This window comes from Anabrus simplex, chromosome 1, assembly GCF_040414725.1.
Source record: "Anabrus simplex isolate iqAnaSimp1 chromosome 1, ASM4041472v1, whole genome shotgun sequence".
Classification (NCBI taxonomy): domain Eukaryota; kingdom Metazoa; phylum Arthropoda; class Insecta; order Orthoptera; family Tettigoniidae; genus Anabrus; species Anabrus simplex.
Genome location: NC_090265.1, coordinates 491347891 through 491368770, shown reverse-complemented (window position 1 = coordinate 491368770; position 20880 = coordinate 491347891). Strand labels below are relative to the sequence as shown.

The 20880-nt window shown below is 39.7% G+C and overlaps 2 protein-coding genes across 3 annotated transcripts in view; one reads left to right on the top strand and one right to left on the bottom strand.

Moving 5' to 3' along the window:
• The window catches only part of LOC136856996 (AP-5 complex subunit mu-1), a 33910-nt gene extending 29085 nt beyond the window's left edge, over positions 1-4825 (top strand). For both annotated transcript variants that reach the window (XM_067135320.2, XM_067135319.2), the window contains 3 exons: positions 61-157; positions 4297-4448; positions 4539-4825. In XM_067135320.2, the coding sequence (XP_066991421.2) occupies positions 61-157; positions 4297-4406 (207 nt within the window). In that variant the 3' untranslated portion in view covers positions 4407-4448; positions 4539-4825. The remainder of the gene's footprint in view (positions 1-60; positions 158-4296; positions 4449-4538) is intronic.
• Positions 4826-5625: 800 nt separating this feature from the next.
• The window catches only part of Polr2I (RNA polymerase II subunit RpII15), a 30457-nt gene continuing 15202 nt past the window's right edge, over positions 5626-20880 (bottom strand). Inside the window, exon 6 of the transcript XR_011017527.1 lies at positions 5626-6038. The gene's annotated coding sequence lies outside the window, so the exon portion shown is untranslated. The remainder of the gene's footprint in view (positions 6039-20880) is intronic.

Below are 20880 nucleotides of genomic sequence, written 5' to 3'. Positions count from 1 at the left end.
TTTTTATTACTTAGCCATATGAAGTAATGATGTTTTTCTTTTTTTTCTTTTTCATTACAGGTACTGTTTAAAATAGCAGATTTTACATATAGTGGTACTAAAATAGATCCTCAGTCTATTGTGGTGTCAACAGCTGCCAAAGTTCGCTGCTCAGTCTGTAAGTAAAGGAGTTAGCGTAACTTGTGTAATATTAGTCCCAGTAGTTTACCCTGTTGATGGACAGAAGAATTAAACTATAAGTTACCAAGCTAATGAAATAGCTTAAACAGGATATCATGGGTTATAAATTTCATGTTTGGTTCCGTATTGAACTGAGATCACAAATATAATTAGACATTTTGTAACTAATTATATTTTTAAATAGGATATAACATAACACAATTGATCATCTGTATGAAGCCATCAGTAAATTTAATAAATGTAAACATAATATACTGTAGCTCTTTTCATAATGCAAGATAGTTTGGCATGTTTTTAGTTCATATAAATACAGTATATAAGAAATGGAAAAGAAGAAACATGTGACATGTAGAACAATAGGAACATGAACAGGAATGCACATTAGGATAAATACAATGATAGGTCAGTATGGGAAGAGGGAGCATCAGAGAAGAGATGATGACAAACATGAAAATACCAAGTGACAAAGAGTCTCTAAATCACAATACACTGCTGTCTTCACAAAGATGGGCTCTCTCCTCATCAATCCTTAGTTTTCTACATTAATTTCTTCTCAACCAATTACAAGGTAATTTCTGTGTCCCAGCTTTCTCAGGAGGTGAGGCATCTACACTGATTGAAGGGCCATTTTGACAGTTCATCGGCCTTGATGAGTATTAAAAAAAAAAAAAGAAAAAGAAAAAGAGCGGGTTAACATAGGAAAAGGGATGAAAAAAATATAAAGGTGATGAAAACAATTATGGAACATACTACAAGCCCTGAAGGAGAAAAAGAGTCCTAAGTTGCTGCTTATCAGCATTGAAATGTGTTCCATACTACAAACCTCTGGCTGAATTCTTGTTTTTTTTTAATTTGTATTTTATTTTTTAAATGTACTCCACTCACTTGTATTGACATTTCCGGAGCTTATCCATCCTCCACTACTTGCTCTAGTGATAACTAATATTACATTATCAGTGCCCTCTCAGTGACTTACCTTTATTGCAAATAATTCAGCTTTCTTTTGACATACATTAAAATAATAGTAATAATTCTGAAGAAAATTGTTATTTTTGGGAATGATGATGATGTAGAGTACCTCAAGTCCCTAATAAAATGACAACAGATGCTTCATATGGGATAACCGTTCGGTCAGTGCCGCGTAGCTATGAGTTTGTATTCGGGAGATGATGGGTTTGAATCCCACCATCAGCAGCCCTGAAGATGGTTTTCCATCACACCAGGCAAATATACGGGCTGTACCTTAACCCCTCAGCGTCGCAGCCATTTAAAGAGCTTCCTACCCCGCGGCCGGATGAGATTTCAACTACGCACATCTGAAATACATTGATTCACTTCAAGCGTTACTACAAGTATAAGAGAAGCTCGATATTCACGAAATTTGGAATTCCTTATGATAGAACTATGTACAAGCAGATAATTACATAATTGTTTCAGATTTCCCCTTAGTAATTTAGTTTCATTTGATAGAGTTTGAAGCACTCTTCGAGACAGAGACCCAAGTTACACTCCTGGCATCAGTACACCGATGTCTTCTTTTCGCCGTGTTTTGAACATACGATGCAACATCTCTGAGGTTTGGATTTCTCACTCTTGGGTGCTAATTTCCTGATAAAATGTCTTTCCTACAACCTTGGAACTGTATTATCTGATGCGTGCCGGCCTTGAATATTTCGTTCCCCGCCCGAGAGAGCGTATTTTGTAAACAAACCTTCCATCAGCTGAACCTGATAAGATAACTGCTCAATGTTTGTCCCTCTGACTTGTCCGAATATTATTAGAGAATTCAGGAATCAGAATTCACTATTGAAAACTTCCCTTTGACCTGTATAATTATCCATAGACTTCCACACGAAATTTCCAAGTACTGGTTCCTCCTCATCATCACTCTCATCATTTACCACTGCATCCTTCACAGCCATATCATCTATTTCATTATCACTGCTGGTAATACTGTCACTAATACTTCCGACTAAACTTTCATCTGAATTATACAATATTTCAAGCACGTTACTGTCAGTCAAACCACGGCTGGAGCTAGCCATTGAGCGCGGCGCATCACACGGACTGATCAAGCTGCAGCAAGACCGAAAAGAGCAGGATGAAACTGAATAAGAGGAATAACATTTATGACAAAAAACCCAACTCGATACATATTTCAGATAAAAGGTCGATACATCGTCTTTCAGACAAGATATAAACCATGAACAACTGGTTCTCGTATCGTATGACAGAAAGCAGCAATAACTCATGCCTTCACAGTGCGCTCGTGGAGAGTTACGAAAATATTACAAGCTGAGAAATAAAGACAAATATAATAAATAAACTGCACTCTTAATGTAAAATTAGAGCAAAGAACATCACACGAAAAGACAAAACTTCTCAGAATATCATTTCTTTATTTTATTCTGTGGGAAAGAATGAAGCAAACAGACTTCATTAAAAAGCAGAGATTAGTGCTCAGACTTACTTGACAAATCCTTGCAAAAACAACTTCATTTTAAAGATTTTTCAATTCTTATTTACAACACTGATAAGCATGAAAATGTCTTCTTGGAAACAAAACAATTTGCATATCCATAACTCGAAAACTCTTCGCGCTATAGCCGTAAATGCGAAACCACGTATAGAGGTCGGCGCTGAGGGGTTAATTAAGACAACAGCTGCTTCCCTCCCAATGCAAGCCCTGTATCGAAAAGAAAAGAAAAGGCCTACCTTCACTGGCTTCTTGAAAAGTGAATCTATATGTTTCCGTACAGTTAATTTTATCTTGTATCAATGGTTAATGTAGTGGCAGATGTTTGAAATTATTGAAATTAATTTGTTTTTCAATATCCTCCTCATAGGAATTTGGTCGTCTACAAATTCAGGAAGCATTTTACCCCTGTCTCAACATTATCATAACTCCAAAACCTCTTCAGAGCTGCAAACAGATGAAACTCATTTGGTACTAGATCAAGACTATATGCCAGATATTTTAATGTGATCCATGGAAAGTGTTCCAAGAATTTGTATTTATTTTGCACAACTTGCTTTACGTCGCACCGACACAGATAGGTCTTATGGTAATGATAAGATAGGAAAGGTCTAGGAGTGGGAAGGAAGTGGCCATGACTTTGCTGTAATTAAGGTACAGCCTCAGCGTTTGCCTCGTGTGAAAATGGGAAACAACGGAAAACTATCTTCAAGGCTTCCAACAGTGGGATTCTATCTCACGATCTCCCAGATCCAAACTCACAGCTGCGCGCCCCTAACCGCACAGCCAACTCATCCGGTCAAGAGTTGTAAGTTACAGTGACAGTGTGTGGCTGTGTATTGGTCTGGAGGAGCAACATTCCTAATACTTAGCATACAGACATTTCCACTGAATGGCAGATTTCCAGTAAAACAACTACATTGATCATTAGTATAAGTTCCAACAAATCAGCTGCATGCTCTTTTTGTATCAACTAAACCTGATCCCCAACCCTTGTCAGTTGACAGGATGACTTAACTTTTTTTAGTGGCAGGGAGCCTGTTCGTGTCTAATGCATGGTTATGGATTTCGTTGGGTGATTGTTTTAAGAGGAAGTAATACCGGGCAACCACCTTCAGGCGTTTCATTTCACGGCTGAAACGGTGCACACTTTCCACATCAGTGCGATTGCTAATAGGATATTATTGTAGGATTGATAGGCAAAAGTTTTCCTCATCATTTGTTGGTGGGAATTACTCAGGGACCCATTGTGTTCACATTTTATGGAGTACCAATTGCTGACTACTGTGGCTAACAGTTCCATGCTGTAGCTCACTCATTATCATCTACCTGTCATTCAACAACTTCAAAGAAACCTATGTTTTCAAATATATTGAGTTCTGTTTTAATTATACCCATAGTCCTTGTACTTTTAAAAATATGTTCCCTAGATATAAAATACAACTGCTTTTGTTATCCAGTAAGATTTAGAAAAGATCAAAACGATGAGATTACAAAACATAGTTATAACAAAATACATTTTAAGTATAGGTATTCTTGCTTAATCTCAATCCTGATATATTTTAAGAAAACATGCTAAGCTGCAATTTAATGATTGTAGGTGTGATGAAATATTCTCTGTGTACATTTCCTTTTTACAGCATCTGAATTTGTCTCCAAAGTCTATAAATTGTGGAATAGTGAAGGTGAAGTACCAGTTCCTGCAAGCATTTTTGCTGAGGATTTGAAAGTGCTTTTAAAACAAAGCTGATGTGCAGATTCTGCGAGAAGGCTTGGTGATCCAACATTTGAGGTACAGATAAATATTTTCCATTATGGATATGCATTTTGTTTCAATCAAAGATTTATTTGTAACGTACTATAGCCTTGTTATCTACTTCAGATAAGTGATGGAAACCAAGGACTGTCTACAATATACAGAGAACAGTTTGAATTCTCCTCAGGCCAGCAGTCTTTAGAGATGTGATCACACCTCTCCAAGATATATTGTGGTACTGATCATTCTCAAACCAACTCTCTTAAGCATAATATTTTGAAATCCATTAATTAAAACCCATGCCAATTAAGAAAACATATATGTAATTTTGTAACCTTAGATTGTATTATAAAGTATTTGTGCAATAGTTGTGTCAATTTTGATATGGTGGCCATTCTGTGTTTTCATCCTAGTCTGATGTCCGACTCGTTGGCTGAATGGTCAGCGTACTGGCCTTCGGTTCAGAGGGTCCCGGGTTCGATTCCCGGCCGGGTCGGGGATTTTAACCTTAATTGGTTAATTCCATTGGCCCGGGGGCTGGGTGTTTGTGCTGTCCCCACCATCCCTGCAACTCACACACCACACACAACACTATCCTCCACCACAATAACACGCAGTTACCTACATATGGCAGATGCCGCCCACCCTCATCGGAGGGTCTGCCTTACAAGGGCTGCAATCGGCTAGTAATAGCCACACGAAATTATTATTATCCTAGTCTGATTAGTGTATGTTACTACTTGCCAGGTGTAAGTTTCATGTAGTTTGTTAAAGTTAGGCCTTGATATTATCTGAGTCAGCATTTAATGTACACTTTACCTATCTTGATAATAATAAGTATTTTTTCTTTTTCTTTTAGTGTTTTAATTATACAGCTGTGAGCTTGCATCCGGGAGATAGTAGGTTCGAACCCCACTGTCGGCAGGCCTTGAACATGGTTTTTCTTGGTTTCCTATTTTCACACCAGGCAAATGCTGGGAGTGTGCCTTAATTGAGGCCACGGCCACTTCCTTCCCACTACTAGCCCTTTCCTATCCCATTGTCGCCATAAGACCTATCTGTGTCGGTGCGACATAAAAGATATTGGAAAAAAAAAAAAGAGGGAGACAAGAGAGCAGTATTGCGGTGTTGAACACAATATTTTACACTCAAGCAATTTTCTTGTTCCTATCTCTCTGTATACGACTTAAATCAAGGCTCTTGATTGTTCCTTTCCAATTTATTTATTTAGCTTACGGTACAAGTTAAGCCAAGCACAAATTGAGTAACATTGTAACAGCAACAAATAATTTACAAAACAGAATAGATACAAAAAGTCAAGGTAAAACATACAGTAAAAATCGAGAGAGGTATGTACAGTACAGAAAAATAGAAAAAAATACAAAAATACAAGAACACAGAAATGATGTAAAATATAAGTAATTACATAAATTAACTAATGAAAACTAAACTAGGATGTCCAGTTGTTGCAGTCATTGAATAGCCGTTGTTGAAGCTGTCTGGAGGTCATCGATAGTTCCACGGAAGGCTGTGTGTGGGCATCTGAAGGTGGTGATGTACCCGTTTCTACCATCAAGGTAATTTGCCCCAGACTAGTCAGCCACTCCCAGGGGTGCTCCGTTCGAACTATAAAATAATTGCCCTAAAATTACATACACCCTGGATTTTGATGGGAACATATAACTAATATGGACACAGTGAGGTCAACTAAAAGCTATAAATAAAGTAACAGTCTAGCCTCAGCAAGTGACGTGAACAGACGTGCCGTGGCGAGTGTGCCAGTTGAGAAGAGTGGAGTAGAGGGGGGGAGCAGAAGGGTCAAACGGAGTGTGACAAGGAAGATGGAGCAGTTTAGGGGTGCTGTAGGAAGATGGCAAGGAAGAATAAAGAAAACAGCCAGAAGAAAAGAAGGCAAAGTGGAGTTAGGTCTGAAGGGGGAGTTGCTTTTGGTGGCAGCGGTGGTCTTGGTGTTGTTGGTGACTGAGGGCATAGAAGTTAATCCAGACCCTCAGATCAGTGATAACATGAACTGGGAGGATGTAGAAGTTATAAGGAAGATAATTAAGGAAGTAGTGGAGGAGCTCTGCCCATTTGATCAGTTAAAACGGATGTTACAGGAGGAAGTTAAGGAGCATGAAAAGACGAGGCAATGGTTCCAGGAGATCATGAAGGAAACTAGAACAAAAATGGAAAGCAGTGATAGGAAAATTGTATCACTACGGGGAAAAATAAAAACTTTGGAAGAGGAGGTGAGGAACTTGAAGCAGGAAATAGCAGACGCCAGTCAAGAACATAGAGAAAAATCCATATCTATTTATGGTGTGAAGGAGAGAAGACAGAAGATAAGGTGGATATCATTTATAAAGTGGTAGATATTGTTCAACATAAAATGAAAAACAACTTCAGCGAGGTTGATATAGATGACGTTGTGAGAGTAGGTAAAATGAGGGGGAGTAGACCAGTAAAGGTGACACTGCTATCCGCATTGATGGCGGACATAGTGATAAGGAATGCTGGAAATCTGCAGGGTGATAAGATGTGGATTAAAAGGGACATAAAAAGAGATGGCAACGAGAAGTACAAGACTCTAAGGAAACATCTAGTGAGAGCAAGATTGCAAGGGTTGAGGGTGCAAATCAGGGGCCAGATACTAGTAGTAACCAATGGGAAATGGACAGGCAGGTGGTCAGTGTCCAAACTCAAGACACTGGAAGAGGAGATGGGAGTGAGAGTGGAAGAAAGGCAGGTTTCAGAAAACAGTCCCGGAGAAGACGGTCTTGGTTTGGAAGATAAGCAATAGGAGGTTGTGTGCCAAGTGAGTCTAGTATAGAGACAAGATCTGAGTTAACTCCGGTCAGAGTTATTATGGATAGACCTGATGAGACAATAAATGATACAAGAAGGATGCAAGTGGAGATGGCAGAACTCTAAGAAAGGGTACTTGGCTCAAGGCATAATGAAAGTGAAGATACGAGTGAGTGGGCGAAGAGAAGACAGACTGTGACTAAAGGGAAAAGCCTAAGTGTAAATGACTTGTGGGGTAAGAAAAACAATAGTGAGGAGGGCATAGTAACAAGAAGCAAGAAAGCCAATTAATATGTATGAGCGATGATAAGAGAGGTAATGAAGTTTAGTTGATGGTTAAGAGTCGGGTATGATCATTTAAGTTAGTATTTAGGGATGATATTTTAACAAGTTAATGGTGGAGCTGTGTCTTTGTTAACTGTATGATAAGAGAAGTATATGATACACGGTGAAGTTAATGGTGGAACTGTGTCTTTGTTAACTGCATGATAAGAGAGGGATGAGCGATGATAAGAGAGGTAATGAATTTTAGTTGATGGTTAAGAGTCAGGCACGGTATTTTAAGTTAATGATGGATTGGTATTTTTGATACCTGTATGCCAACCGTAAGAAGTAAGGATGCTAAGCAATATGTTGAAATGATAAGTTCAGTTGTTGGTGTAGAGTCGGGTATGGTAATTTTAAGTTAAGGGTGGATCGGTGTCTTTGGAACTGGATGCCAACTGTATGGTTGAGCTGTATCTTTATTAACTGTATGTAAATTGAAATTGAAAGGTAAGTGAGGTATGATAAGTGAGGTAGTAAATTTAGATGGTGTTTATAGAAGTTAATGGTAGAGCTTTGTTTTGGTTAAGGTGTATGGTCTGGAAGTTAAATGATAGTTGACTGTATGGAGAGGTGATTGGAGGTTGGTCATAGAGTGATCAGAGTTAGTATGCTTGAATGGTAAGAGAGGTAGTGATGTTTAGTTGGTAATTATGGATGGTGAACGTAAGAGTGAGTATGATTGATTAAGAGGATATTGTTTCGAAGAGGTTGAGTGGAAGCTTGGTGAGGTAATGATGGTTGGCTGTAATGTGGATGGAGGCTGGTCATAGTGATCAAGAGTTATTTGAATTACAAGTAAATGTAAGAGTGATTATGTTTATTTGAGACATTGTTTTGGAGATGAAGTTAGGTAACGCTGTCTGGCAACAAGGAAGTAGTCCATGTGGTAATTGCAACGTGTGGCGTTTGTGGCATACTAGCATGGCAGGTGGTGGCTGGCTCAGCAAACTGACTAGGTCAGGAGTTAGGGCAATAGCTGAGATGGAATGTGCCAGGTCTGCGAGATCAGCCAGGTGAGAGGTGAAGGTCTATAGCCTTCTTGTGCCATACTGCTGATGTTTTATTTTATTTTTTGTTTCTGCCTTATTGCCAAGGCTAATGGCTCTCTAGAAGCTAGCTGACCGTGGGCCATTTATTTCTAAATACTGTATTGTTTTGTTTATTCGAATTATCATATTGTTATGTTGTATTATTATCACTATTATTGATTCATTATTATTCTTATGCATGACAGTCTATGCATTCTGTATCTTGATTAGGCTACTATGGATTTGTGCAATGTATTGGGCAAAAGCCTGTAAGGTTCAAATAAATCCACAGTACAAATAAAGTAAGGTGCATCATGACGTCAGTTTTGGAAGAAAATCTGTTTAATAAAATAAACAAGAAAAATATGAAAAAATAGCAAAAAGTATCAAATGATCCAAATTTTTACATGACTCAGAATTTTTCTTTCAGCTTGATAAAGTCCATCTTGAGAATAAAAATAGAAATCATACAAATATAAAAATGTATGCCGACACACATACTTAACGTATCAAATCAAATCTTGAAGTTTCATTGATTTTAACACATAGGCGTGCGTGCTCGCACCACGCACCTGGCTTTATATTTGTTAACACTTTCAGCTGTACATGAGTACGTTCCCCTTTCCTGCACCTTTGACATGAAAGTGGGGGGTCCCTAACCTTAAGAAAAGACGTGATTTATTGCAAAAAAAGGGGAGATGAAAACTAACCTAACTGCACTATATTTAACACCCCGAGTGGTAAAGCATCCTACCAGAATGTACTATATACACTTCGAATCATGAGCAATCTCATGAGCACAACAAACATTGTGGATCGGAACCGCACACTACAAAATCGCATAAATGGCAAATATACACAATCAAAGACAAAAAAAAACATGTCATATTTTTCAGGACTCACCAAGAAAAGCATGGGGCATTCATGCAACTCTCATTCACACAAAGCCTTGATGGAAAATATGAGGAAACATAATTTTACACTTTAAGCAACACATCCTATTCAACGTAAGTTCCTGAAATAAATGAGATGACACAAAAGCAATCAACTAGTGGACTTTATAATAACACGCACAAATCAACGTGGATTCCTGAAATAAATTACATCACAAAAATTCATAAAAAATAACGGAGTAGGCTTTAACTTTTAACACCTATCTTAACGTTGGTTCCTGAAATAAATCACATGACACAAATGTTCCTCAGCACGGTTATCTTGTCTACTTCAACAACTGTAGTGACATAGACAAAAACAATTAAATCATCACAAAGTATAGGCTGCTCAAATAAAACTCTCCTCGATAGACAAACATATCACCCTCACCAACACATGGCGGAATGACACAAAAGCGGAGATTCAGTCTCCCAAAATAAAGCAGCAAACATCAAAACACAGGGTCCAAAACTTTGCACACGCTGCTGCCTGAGGCAAGTCACACAATCATGAAAAGTGCAGGCCTTTCAAATGAGGAACGCGTCCTCTTACTCAAAATCACACAAAATAATATCTCATGTCCTAAAGTTGCAAATAACTGATACAAATATAAATGACATTGTCAACATTCATGAAAAGAAACCAAACCGTGCTGTCACAAATTAAAGCATCAGCGCTCGTAAAGTTAAACATGAATAATGAACTGGCCAGCTCTGTAATAATACAATAACTTGAAACTAAGAAAATGCCACATAAACAATCGATCGTGTCTGAACATCTGCAAGTTACTGAAATATCTCAATCTCGCAACTCAAGAAACTCACATTGATAATAATAATAAAGTTTTACAAAAAAAATTGATTCTAACTATTCAAAACTTGGAATACGAAACTAGGTTTGAGGAACTCGTGAATCAGTTACTAATTTACACTCATCTTGATATTCAAAACAGTTGTGAAGATGACGCTATCAAAATTTGTGGATCCAAACTTCACCATCTCACACATTCTCAATCACACATCATGCAATAAACCCCAGAAAACGTGACGGCATGTTTCCGTACACTTTGAGCTCCCATTAATAATACTTTACTCTAAGCCTTCCTGACTAATTTGAATCCTTATTTACATTTAAGCCCCGAGACGTACACTGTGTCTCAAACATCAGAGAAAAACAAATCAAAATAAATGAGATAAAATAAGAAACTGACTTGTAAAAGAAATGACGCTAACCACTCAGCAAAAAAAAAAAAAAAAAAAAAAAAAAAAAAAAAAAAAAAATCTGAATAAAATGAAAGGCAAGCTGCAACCTTATGCAATCGTTCCACATTTATGTTAGCCAAGCAGGCATCAATTTTTGGTAATGAGACAAAGTCTTTCATAGTGCATTGGCACTGCCGGTGGCTACAATTAGCCTACGCAGTGGCCTCCACAGTATGCACTAGCCAGCGTCTTGGTAGGTGAGCTAGGTACCAACTGATAAGCCCAGCCTAGCACATGGGGGCAAAACACTGGCAACGAGGAATGAGTTAGCTGGAAAATTTATAATGTCCAATAACGGACCATTTATATTGGTATTATAAATTTACTCATTCGGAACAAATATTTCAGATTCCCTACGGAAATCAACATCTATATCATCTGATAGCCAAGTAGGCATCAATTTTTGGTAATGGGACAAAGTCTTTCATAGTGCATTGGCACTGCCGGTGGCTACAATTAGCCTACGCAGTGGCCTCCACGGTATGCACTAGTCAGCGTCTTGGTAGGTGTGCTAGGTACCAACTGATGAGTCCAGCCTAGCACACTGGGGTGAAACACTGACAACCAGGAATGAGTTAGCTGGAAAATTTATAATGTCTAATAACGGACCATTTATATTGGTATTATAAATTTACTCATTCGGAACAAATATTTCAGATTCCCTATGGGAATCAACTTCTATATCATCTGATAGCCAAGCAGGCATCAATTTTTGGTAATGAGACAATGTCTCTCGTAGTGCATTGGCACTGCTGGTGGCTACAATTAGCCTACGCAGTGGCCTCCACGGTATGCACTAGCTAGCGTCTTGGTAGGTGTGCTTGGTACCAACTGATGAGCCCAGCCTCACACGGGGGCTAAATGCTGGCAACCAGGAATGAGTTAGCTGGAAAATTTATAATGTCCAATAACGGACCATTTATATTGGTATTATCAGTATACAGTAATCGAGAGATAGTGGGTTCGAGCCCCACTGTCGGCAGCCCTGATGATAGTTTTCTATGGTTTCCCATTTTCACACCAGGCAAATTAAGGCCACGGCCACTTCCTAGGCCTTTCCTATCCCATCGTTGCCATAAGAGATATCTGTGTCGGTGCGATGTAAAGCAAAAAAAAAAAAAAAGGACATTGAAAATTCTGTGCTCATCTATTTCGTTGACTTATTGCTGCCAGCCATCAGGACAGCTGGCAACCCATCTTTTTAGCCAGCCATATCGAAAGTAGTGCCTTCAGTAAAGAACTGGATCAGTCCTTGTGTCTCCATTCTCCTGGCGTTGAAGTGGTGAATTTTTAGTCTCCGTCGCTGCTTCTGGGTGTTGTTTAAAACATCCCCTCGTTCATGGTGTAGAAAACTGGGTCAAGATTAACCCACCAGTTGCTAGAATACTATAGCTGGGATAATTTCCACTGACCATGAAACCAGTTCCCATTATGTCGCGGAACAACTTCTTATTTAATCCCACAACTAGGTCAAATATTTCATATTTAAATGCAGGACTGGAAATTACTGAATTTGATGTCCTCGTAAAATCTGTTTACACCAGCAAGCTACTAAACATTGAATGACTATCTGGAAACTGTTCTTCTCTCCAGAAATCGAAAAATAAAAGCTATTCTCAAAAGTTTAACATTTTGAAGAATTGAAATGCAGACTGAGCGTCTTAAACCAAATTTCAAGTCCCCACACGATCAAGAAACATAAGTTCTGACCCGCACTCTCATAAATATACTTCTCACGATGTTACCTGCACAAAATCTTGCCAAATAATAGGGTAGCTAGCCCACGCGCTCATCGCTTTTGTTAATTCGTCCTCTGAGATGCTGTTGTACGCTCGATCGGGGCCATCACTCGCATAGACCAATGCCTAGCCAAAATGACTGTGATGCTATCATGTCATTGGTCCAGCACATCGCGCTCGTGATGCTTACTTCAAACGTATATATCCAGCTCCTGTAGCCTCTTGCCTGACCTCTGAAATGTTGTCCATTGGAGTTCTATTGTTTCCTTGTTCTGCTCTGTGTACATCGTGTCGAAATTCCTCCTTCTAAACTTAGCTGCCGAGCAAATAAACCCGAGCTCCAAGCTTCCTGTAGAAATTGCGACATGTACTGTTGAATGTAAATGTTCTCTGCCAGTTACTAGTACTTAATAAAAATGAAATATTCTCTGAACATTCGAATAAATGACTGATTAAATAAATGAACACTTCAATAATGGCTCATATCCTCCATACTTCAGCAAAAAATAAAATCGTGGGATTACTGTTTTCTTTCTCCATGGTATCTCATTTTCAACTGGGCATGATTCCTGTCTCCTCCCGAGCATCCTTCTGCTTCTGCTTGAATTCCTCCACTAAAATTAGATTTTGGTGTTCTTCCTTGAGACGTGTATTTTTTTCCAGCGCCTGCTTGCAACAAAGTCGTAGTTGTCTTCGTAGCTTCTCATCGTCCTCACATTCCTTACATCAGAGATGGCAGGATAGGAGACCAGCAAGAAGGGAAGAAAATTCTAGCAACCCCTACAGAAATGGAAGAGTGTTCACTAACCGCACGAGAGCTGCAGGACGAGAGTGCAACACACTGAGCCGTACACTTAGAGAGGAGATCGAGGAAAGACGAAGAGAATCGAAGAGATACCTCAATGAATTAGCGAGGAAGGAAAGAGAGAAGGAACAATAGAAGGAGGCAATTTTCGAGAGAGAGGCGCAAGAAGGATGTGACGGAGCTGAGAGTGAGGCACTTCAACGTGAAAAACGGAGAAATGGACGGCGCTAATGTAACAGTTCACATCGCTGCTAACTTGAAGCTGTATTATAAACCTGACACCTTAGTGGAAGAAAGAGACGAAGAAATCAGCGAGGAGGTCAATGCTTGTGGACCAGAGCCCAGTAAACGTGCACGTCTTGATGAGCAAGTGCTTGTATGAAGTCAGTGATCTTTGATCTCTTGAACTCCGGTGGCAGGTGTCCTGTGCGTTGGATGGATGAAAAAAGTCAGCAAACAATTTTGTAGCGTTTTTACCACAGTGAACGAGGAACTCATTATGGATGTTCCAATACTCATATTAAATATACCTGGCTAGTAACGTGTAGCAAACCCTTCCGCCTTGATAACGGTGACGATGTGGCATGGCATGAACTCCACAGTACATCGAAAGTATTTGGGAGCCAAATCCACAAAGATTGGTTGGAGCAGGCTCCAGGGCAAGCACATCCCTCTTGACAGCATCCCAGATGTGCTCAATGGGATTAAGATTAGGGCACCTTTGGGGCCAGGCAAAGCATTTTCACATCTGTGGAGAGCTTATTGAACCAGTCAGCCACAATTTAGGAGCAATGCGCTGGAGAATTGTCTTGCTGTATGTACAGATCGCCTGCAGGGTGCAGAAGGCTAACAAAGAGATGAACATGATCTGGTTCCTGTAATGTTAACTAGTAAGGGACGTTGTTAGATGTACTGTAACCGATCCTGTCCATGTTTCTAGGGCCTAGCTCAATGGAGAGACACGGGGTTAGTCCGAAAAAAAGGAAAATGGGTTCAAAATTCTATCCAAAGTAAATATACGCACCAAAGAGGACAGATCTAAGAAATACATAGTATTTAAATGAGAAACTAGGGTTAAAGATCACACAAAAACTTTAATTATGAAAAATGCATGAGAAAATTACGTCAACGTACAAACTTTACAAGAATATGCACAAATATAACACGGTATCACAAAGTGTGACCCTTCGTTGTGAGTATAAGACTCAAAGTGACAGTCTTTATAAGTGGTGAATCAGCTGATTCAATATGCCTGTTCAGATTCATGTTAACTGAATTCGATTCGCAAGTGGCGTAAAGCCTTAAGAAAGTTATATAAAGAAAACGCACGTAAACAAGATACCATTCGTATTGTAACACCCAAATATTTACATGAATGAAAACCGAATACATCGGTAAACATAAATACACAATGCAGTCTTGGGACTGACGGCACTAACCCCACAATAACACAGAAGCTAAATAAGGACGGCCCATATGCAAATGAGAAGTCAGAACTTCCACCCCGGCAAAACAGCCCGTACTGTCTCCCATAAGTTAATACAACGCTGACTGCACACCATGACAACATCACAAAAACAAACATACACTTCAATATCACAGATATCTGAAAGGGAAATACATGTAAATATACACTGAAATAACAATTGGCACGTTCCTCAGTCATCCTCCAGGATGTCCGACTGTATGCGGGCACGCCCCCTCGGTGTGTCTCTGTAGTAACCAAAACAAGGTCTCAGCTGGAGAGCGCAAATGAATGGCGAATGTGAAAGTGATCAGCTGTCAGAACCTCCCCTCTGCTTTGGAATAAGTTAACGGGACCTGCCTGCTCACAGGCAGAAGCAAATTACAATAAAAAAATATTCCTCGGAAATTATCCCTTCCGGAAATATCAGCCATCATTTGGGCTCCTTATTTCATATCTTCTTATTAGCACTCACGGCCAACACAAAATCTCTATCAGCGCTCTCGGCTTTCACAACAGTATGCGGTTCACAACTTGGCCATGTCACGGCTTTTCACCTCGTTGCCACGCAACTCAATATCTGTATCTCCGCAGCAGTGTAAATATAACATGGCGCATCCTGGCCATCTAAATATGTCCCTACCAATCACATCTCATATCCCTAGGTACGGTTCGGTTCCTCGCTTAATCATATAGAAGATCTTGCTACAACGGTGGTAAATAGTTCAATACACTCTGCTCGAAGTACCAGCTGTAGAAACATGCAACACAATCCTTCCTATCCTTAACTATCTCTTGTTCTGGTTTCATTCCCTGCACAACATCTGAGGTCATAGCACCTCCACACATTAAAATGATCATGACTTCGGTATAATCTTGCACCAGCAACACGGTGCCATAGGAATATTGTAAACAAACACGATAACTGACTAAACTACCGTTCCCTTTAACCAATGATAAACAAAACTAAGTATAATATAAAGAAATGGATTGTTAGCCCCAAGTACTAATTAATTGATGAAGAAAATCATGTATGCGTTAGGCATCAAAGTAAAGCAAACTAATCATGCATATTTACAAATTAACTTAATATAAGATAGGGCACAATCCGAACGATCTTATTTAGCATGCAAAAAAAATGTGGATCAAACTCAACCAACTTCTGCTTCATCGCTTCCGGCTCAATAGCCGGGACTCGTGTCTCGTCTAGCCCATCGTATTGCTGGAGACGTCTGGTCTGGAATGATGGTCTTCAATCCCCGGGACGGTCTGGATCATGTTCTGGGTTTTCTTTCTTGTACTAATACAGGAAGTTCTTCTTTCTTGAACATAGATAACAGGTACAGTTGACTGGAACACGAACACAGTGATATAATTTGCCTATTATGTACTGATCATTACGAGATTGTTATACTCGATCTCACATAATGGACTGGCTATCACTTGTAGTGCTCACGTTAATTAGAGACATTCGATTATAGTTTAGTTTATGAAGGCAATAATTTATGCGCAAACCGCACTTGAATTCCCTTAAGACGGCTTCCCTTATGTCTCCACCTATCACTGTTTCTCGGATGAGCTCCTAACACTATATTAATTAATATCACAGTTTATTAATTAACGAATCACAGTCTAATTTCTGCGTGAATGGATCATATCTATGATGCTTATACAAATGTTTATCTTGAGTTGTTGCACGAAAGCACGCGGTCTTATATTATGAGGACAGTTTGCGCAGCACACTGGATATCACAACGGAAAGTACATTCGTGGCGCAACTGATCACTTCAACCGACAACGACAAGTAGCTACAGCAGACTGGCTTGAGGTTCACGACTCTGTACTCTTATCAAATCAGGCTTGGGACGCTTCACTCATACGTTCCGTTAGGTTCGTTTGAAACTTCTTTGTAGTATCACCGTTGCCTCTTCAACCGCTGCTTCGTTTGAATTTCATGATGCTTAAATTATTCACATCGAGATGATATTTTAATAATATGTCATAGAAAGAAAGAGATCCACCTTATCAATACTAAATGTAATGTTGTTATTTAAAACAGGACCGGTTTCGACTTATTACAAGTCATCTTCAGCTGTCATTTACATACACATTAGAATACATAATCAAACAGTTGTATCTTACAAATAAACATGTCTTGTTTGATAGACATTAGGTAATATGTCTAGAAGTGAAATTCTGCTTCTTACATCTAGGTTTAAAGTATCAAGAATATTAAAAAGATATCTATCTTTAACACATTAAAAAATTACAACACATGATAAAATTTGTTGTTTACACCTAACCTTGAATATAGCATTATCGTTCGAGTTTTACTAATAATAGTTCTTTAAAAGGACTTTTTTATTGCATTGTTTTTAGTCGACTAAATATGCTTATTTGTAAGATACAACTGTTTGATTATGTATTCTAATGTGTATGTAAATGACAGCTGAAGATGACTTGTAATAAGTCGAAACCGGTCCTGTTTTAAATAACAACATTACATTTAGTATTGATAAGGTGGATCTCTTTCTTTCTATGACATACTATAGATATCAATACGGAACATCATGAAATTTATTAATCAAGATATTTTAATAATAATAATAATGTTATTTGCTTTACGTCCCACTAACTACTTCTTAAGGTCTTCGGAGACGCCGAGGTGCCGGAATTTAGTCCCGCAGGAGTTCTTTTACGTGCCAGTAAATCTACCGACACGGGGCTGTCGTATTTGAGCACCTTCAAATACCACCGGACTGAGCCAGGATCGAACCTGCCAAGTTGGGGTTAGAAGGCCAGCGCCTTAACCGTCTTAGCCACTCAACCCGGCAGGTGATATTTTATCAAAATCCTAAATTACCAGCATGCAGCATCTGGTCAGATCGGCATTAACTATTGCTCCTGATAATAAAAAGAGGAGAACAAATGACAGTCTATCGGTCCTGGACCTCTCATATTTCCATGCGCCAGGTTGGTAGTCTCTCTTATACGTCACGACTTTCAAAGTTCTCTGTCTCAAACTTCAGTGATCTCATCCTCGCCAGTTTGGTTTAAAATTGTTTAAACTCAACGAGCTCCAAAACGTTGGTCCACCACACCTATCTTGTACCGTTAGCATGTACCTGCGTAGGCGGCACTCCCTAATTCACACAATGCAAGTCTTACCCAGCCTCTCTTCACTTTTCATGCTGATAGAAACTGGTGAATAAAATGAAATATACTGTAGATCCCATTGCTCTTATAATAGGTATATTAATTGAACCGTGACCCAGTGATATGGTTCAGTACCAGGAGTCCCATTTCATCCCATGTGAACAGTCGCCATACGAGGATACTATCACCATCAGCCTAAACTCTACCCAAGAGGGATCTATTGCCTCGTGATTAACGACACACTCGTACATGGCCATTGGCATGTACCAACGGCTACCTTAATTCTTCTGTCCATCCATGAAGTGTCGAATGGTGGTGTTCCTTTGCCCACGTCAGTTGTCGGGTGTTGAGCAAAGGTACCTTCATGCGATGCTTCTGTACCCCATGGCGAGGAGATGGTTTGGGACAGTATGGCTGCTCATACATCGTTGTCCAGCACTGAATTGACAAGTGATCTGCTGCATTATTGCCCATCTATCTGCTCGTATGATCTGAGATAGCCGGTGGTGATCACTGTCATCAGCCCGTCATACACCACAACAGTCAACCCTGGCAGCGTTGTTTTGCCTGAATCCATGAACTCAGCGTACACTCTTGATACAAGTGGCCCTTGGAAAGCACAACTTCAGAGATGGAGTGGCCCATACGTCTGGTGCTGACAATCTGGTTGCAATCAAATGTGCTGAGGTCTTGTGTCCTACCCATCCTGTAGTCAGCTGTTACTCATGCAGCCCGTACAAGGTCTGACATCCTCACTGTTATATGCAGTGCCTTCCTATTACATTCGCAGGGCTGAGCACAGCACCATTTCCCCTCTACGGCAGCTATAATTCAGTTGTTCATGAGTGTATGTTAGTGTTAGATGAACACTCAACAAGGTAGAGTCACATACGGCTTGAATATTATTGAGGCACATTCCACCTTTCCTCTTCTAACTACACAGAGTTCTGTACGTATTTGGTGAGGTCACTAGCATAGAAGCAGACAAAACAGAATTTTGACTGGTCCCATTTGTCTTCACGCTGAGCAAGTTGGCTGCGCAGTTTGAGTCATGTAGCTGTTAGCTTGCATTAAGGAGATGTTGGGTTCAAATCCCACTGTGGGCAGCCTGAAGATGGTTTTCCATAGTTTACCATTGTCACACCAGGCAAATGCTTGGGTTGTACGTTAATGAAGGCCACAGTTGCTTCTTTCTTAATCCTGGCCTTGCTCTATCCTATCATTGCCATAAGACCTGTCTGTGTCAGTGCGAAATAAAATAAATTGTCTTCCGAGTGGAGCAGTTATATTTCATTTGTAAAATCATGTATGCATTGGTCATGATTCAAACTGTAGCGTATGCATTGGTCATAATTCAAACTGTGACTGCTTTAGCGAGAAGTCAGTGGTACTCATCTATCATGCCCATGTTGCACAACCACCACAGTATGATGATATGCACCACCATACTGTAGAATGCCATATGAGATATGACATACACCACAGAGTGTAGAAAATGGGGTAGTAGAACTTATGTGATAAATCATAGCCCTCTTATTCAAGCTTGCATAAAAATAAGACATATTCTGGATTACAGATAGTATTCTACATAATCATTTTTGAGGCGTAGGGAATTAGTGAAGATAAAGAATGTGCGCAGGGTGCTAGTTAAGACCTTTGAGACATTAGACCATGATACGACTTGTCTGAAGAGGTAATGCAATACGGTACCACTCCTGCAGCCATACCAGAAGCAGACAGGATAGAAGATGCCCTAACTGCAGTCCATCATCATTGAATGGCAGGACAGCACTTATGAATAGTGCAGCTTATCACATCTAGATCAATGCTACCAGAATCATTACAAAGTACTCTATCACAGAGTCAAATCCATGCCAAGCTCCTCAGCCAGCCTAATGCAGATCATCTTTCTTTCTCTACATTTTTCCCTCATCCTAGTGGAGTTGTAATGGTGATCTGTTTTGCATATGTAGACAGGGCCTAGTTTTACAGCCAGATGCCCTTTCTAATGCAAATCTTTTATGTAGGAATGTATTAAAATATTACATGTTTCCATGGTGTTGATAGTATAGTAAGTAAATGAAGAGATGTGATCCAGTTGGAAATCGAACTTGAGAGAACCTCTGAATAGAAGGCTTCTGCGTTGACCATTTAGCCATTTAGCCTGTAGTGGAAATTCTCAATGTAGCCTTATTCAAATTGATTTGTCCATATCCTTGCCTACAATGTTTTGTTTTGTTTTTTTTTTTTTTTTGCTAGTTGCTTTACGTCGCACCGACTCAGATAGGTCTTATGGCGACGATGGGACAGGAAAGGGCTAGGAGTGGGAAGGAATCGGCCGTGGCCTTAATTAAGGTACAGCCCCAGCATTTGCTTGGTGTGAAAATGGGAAACCACGGAAAACCATTTTCAGGGCTGCCGATAGTGGGGTTCGAACCTACTATCTCCCGAATACTGGATACTGGCCGCAATTAAGCGACTGCAGCTATCGAGCTCGGTGCCTACAATGTTGATAGATAAAATGATTGAGTGTGGCCTCCCCAAAAGGCCTAGAGCAGATCTTACTATTTTGCGCCCATGGGTAACCTGTGCATGTGTGTAAGAGAGAGAGGAGATAGGGAGAGGGTGAAACCCAGTGTTGGGTCATAGACTTTTACTGTTGAAATAACACCAGGGGGTTTTCCCAAGGCTTAACATCCTTATCTGATAGACAAACTACTACCAACAGCATCGTATCCTGTTTGGAATTGAACCCATGCTTTTGGTATGATGGCATTTTATACCACCACCTCTCCTACCCTGCTGGCCAACATTCCATTGGTGAAAAGTGTTTTCCACTAACAGGACTCAAACCAGGCCTGTATAACTTGATGGCCTAACAATTGTGGCCACCTAGTAGTCTGTCATACGATGTGGTAATGCAAACTATGCTCTTTTTGTTCCCACAC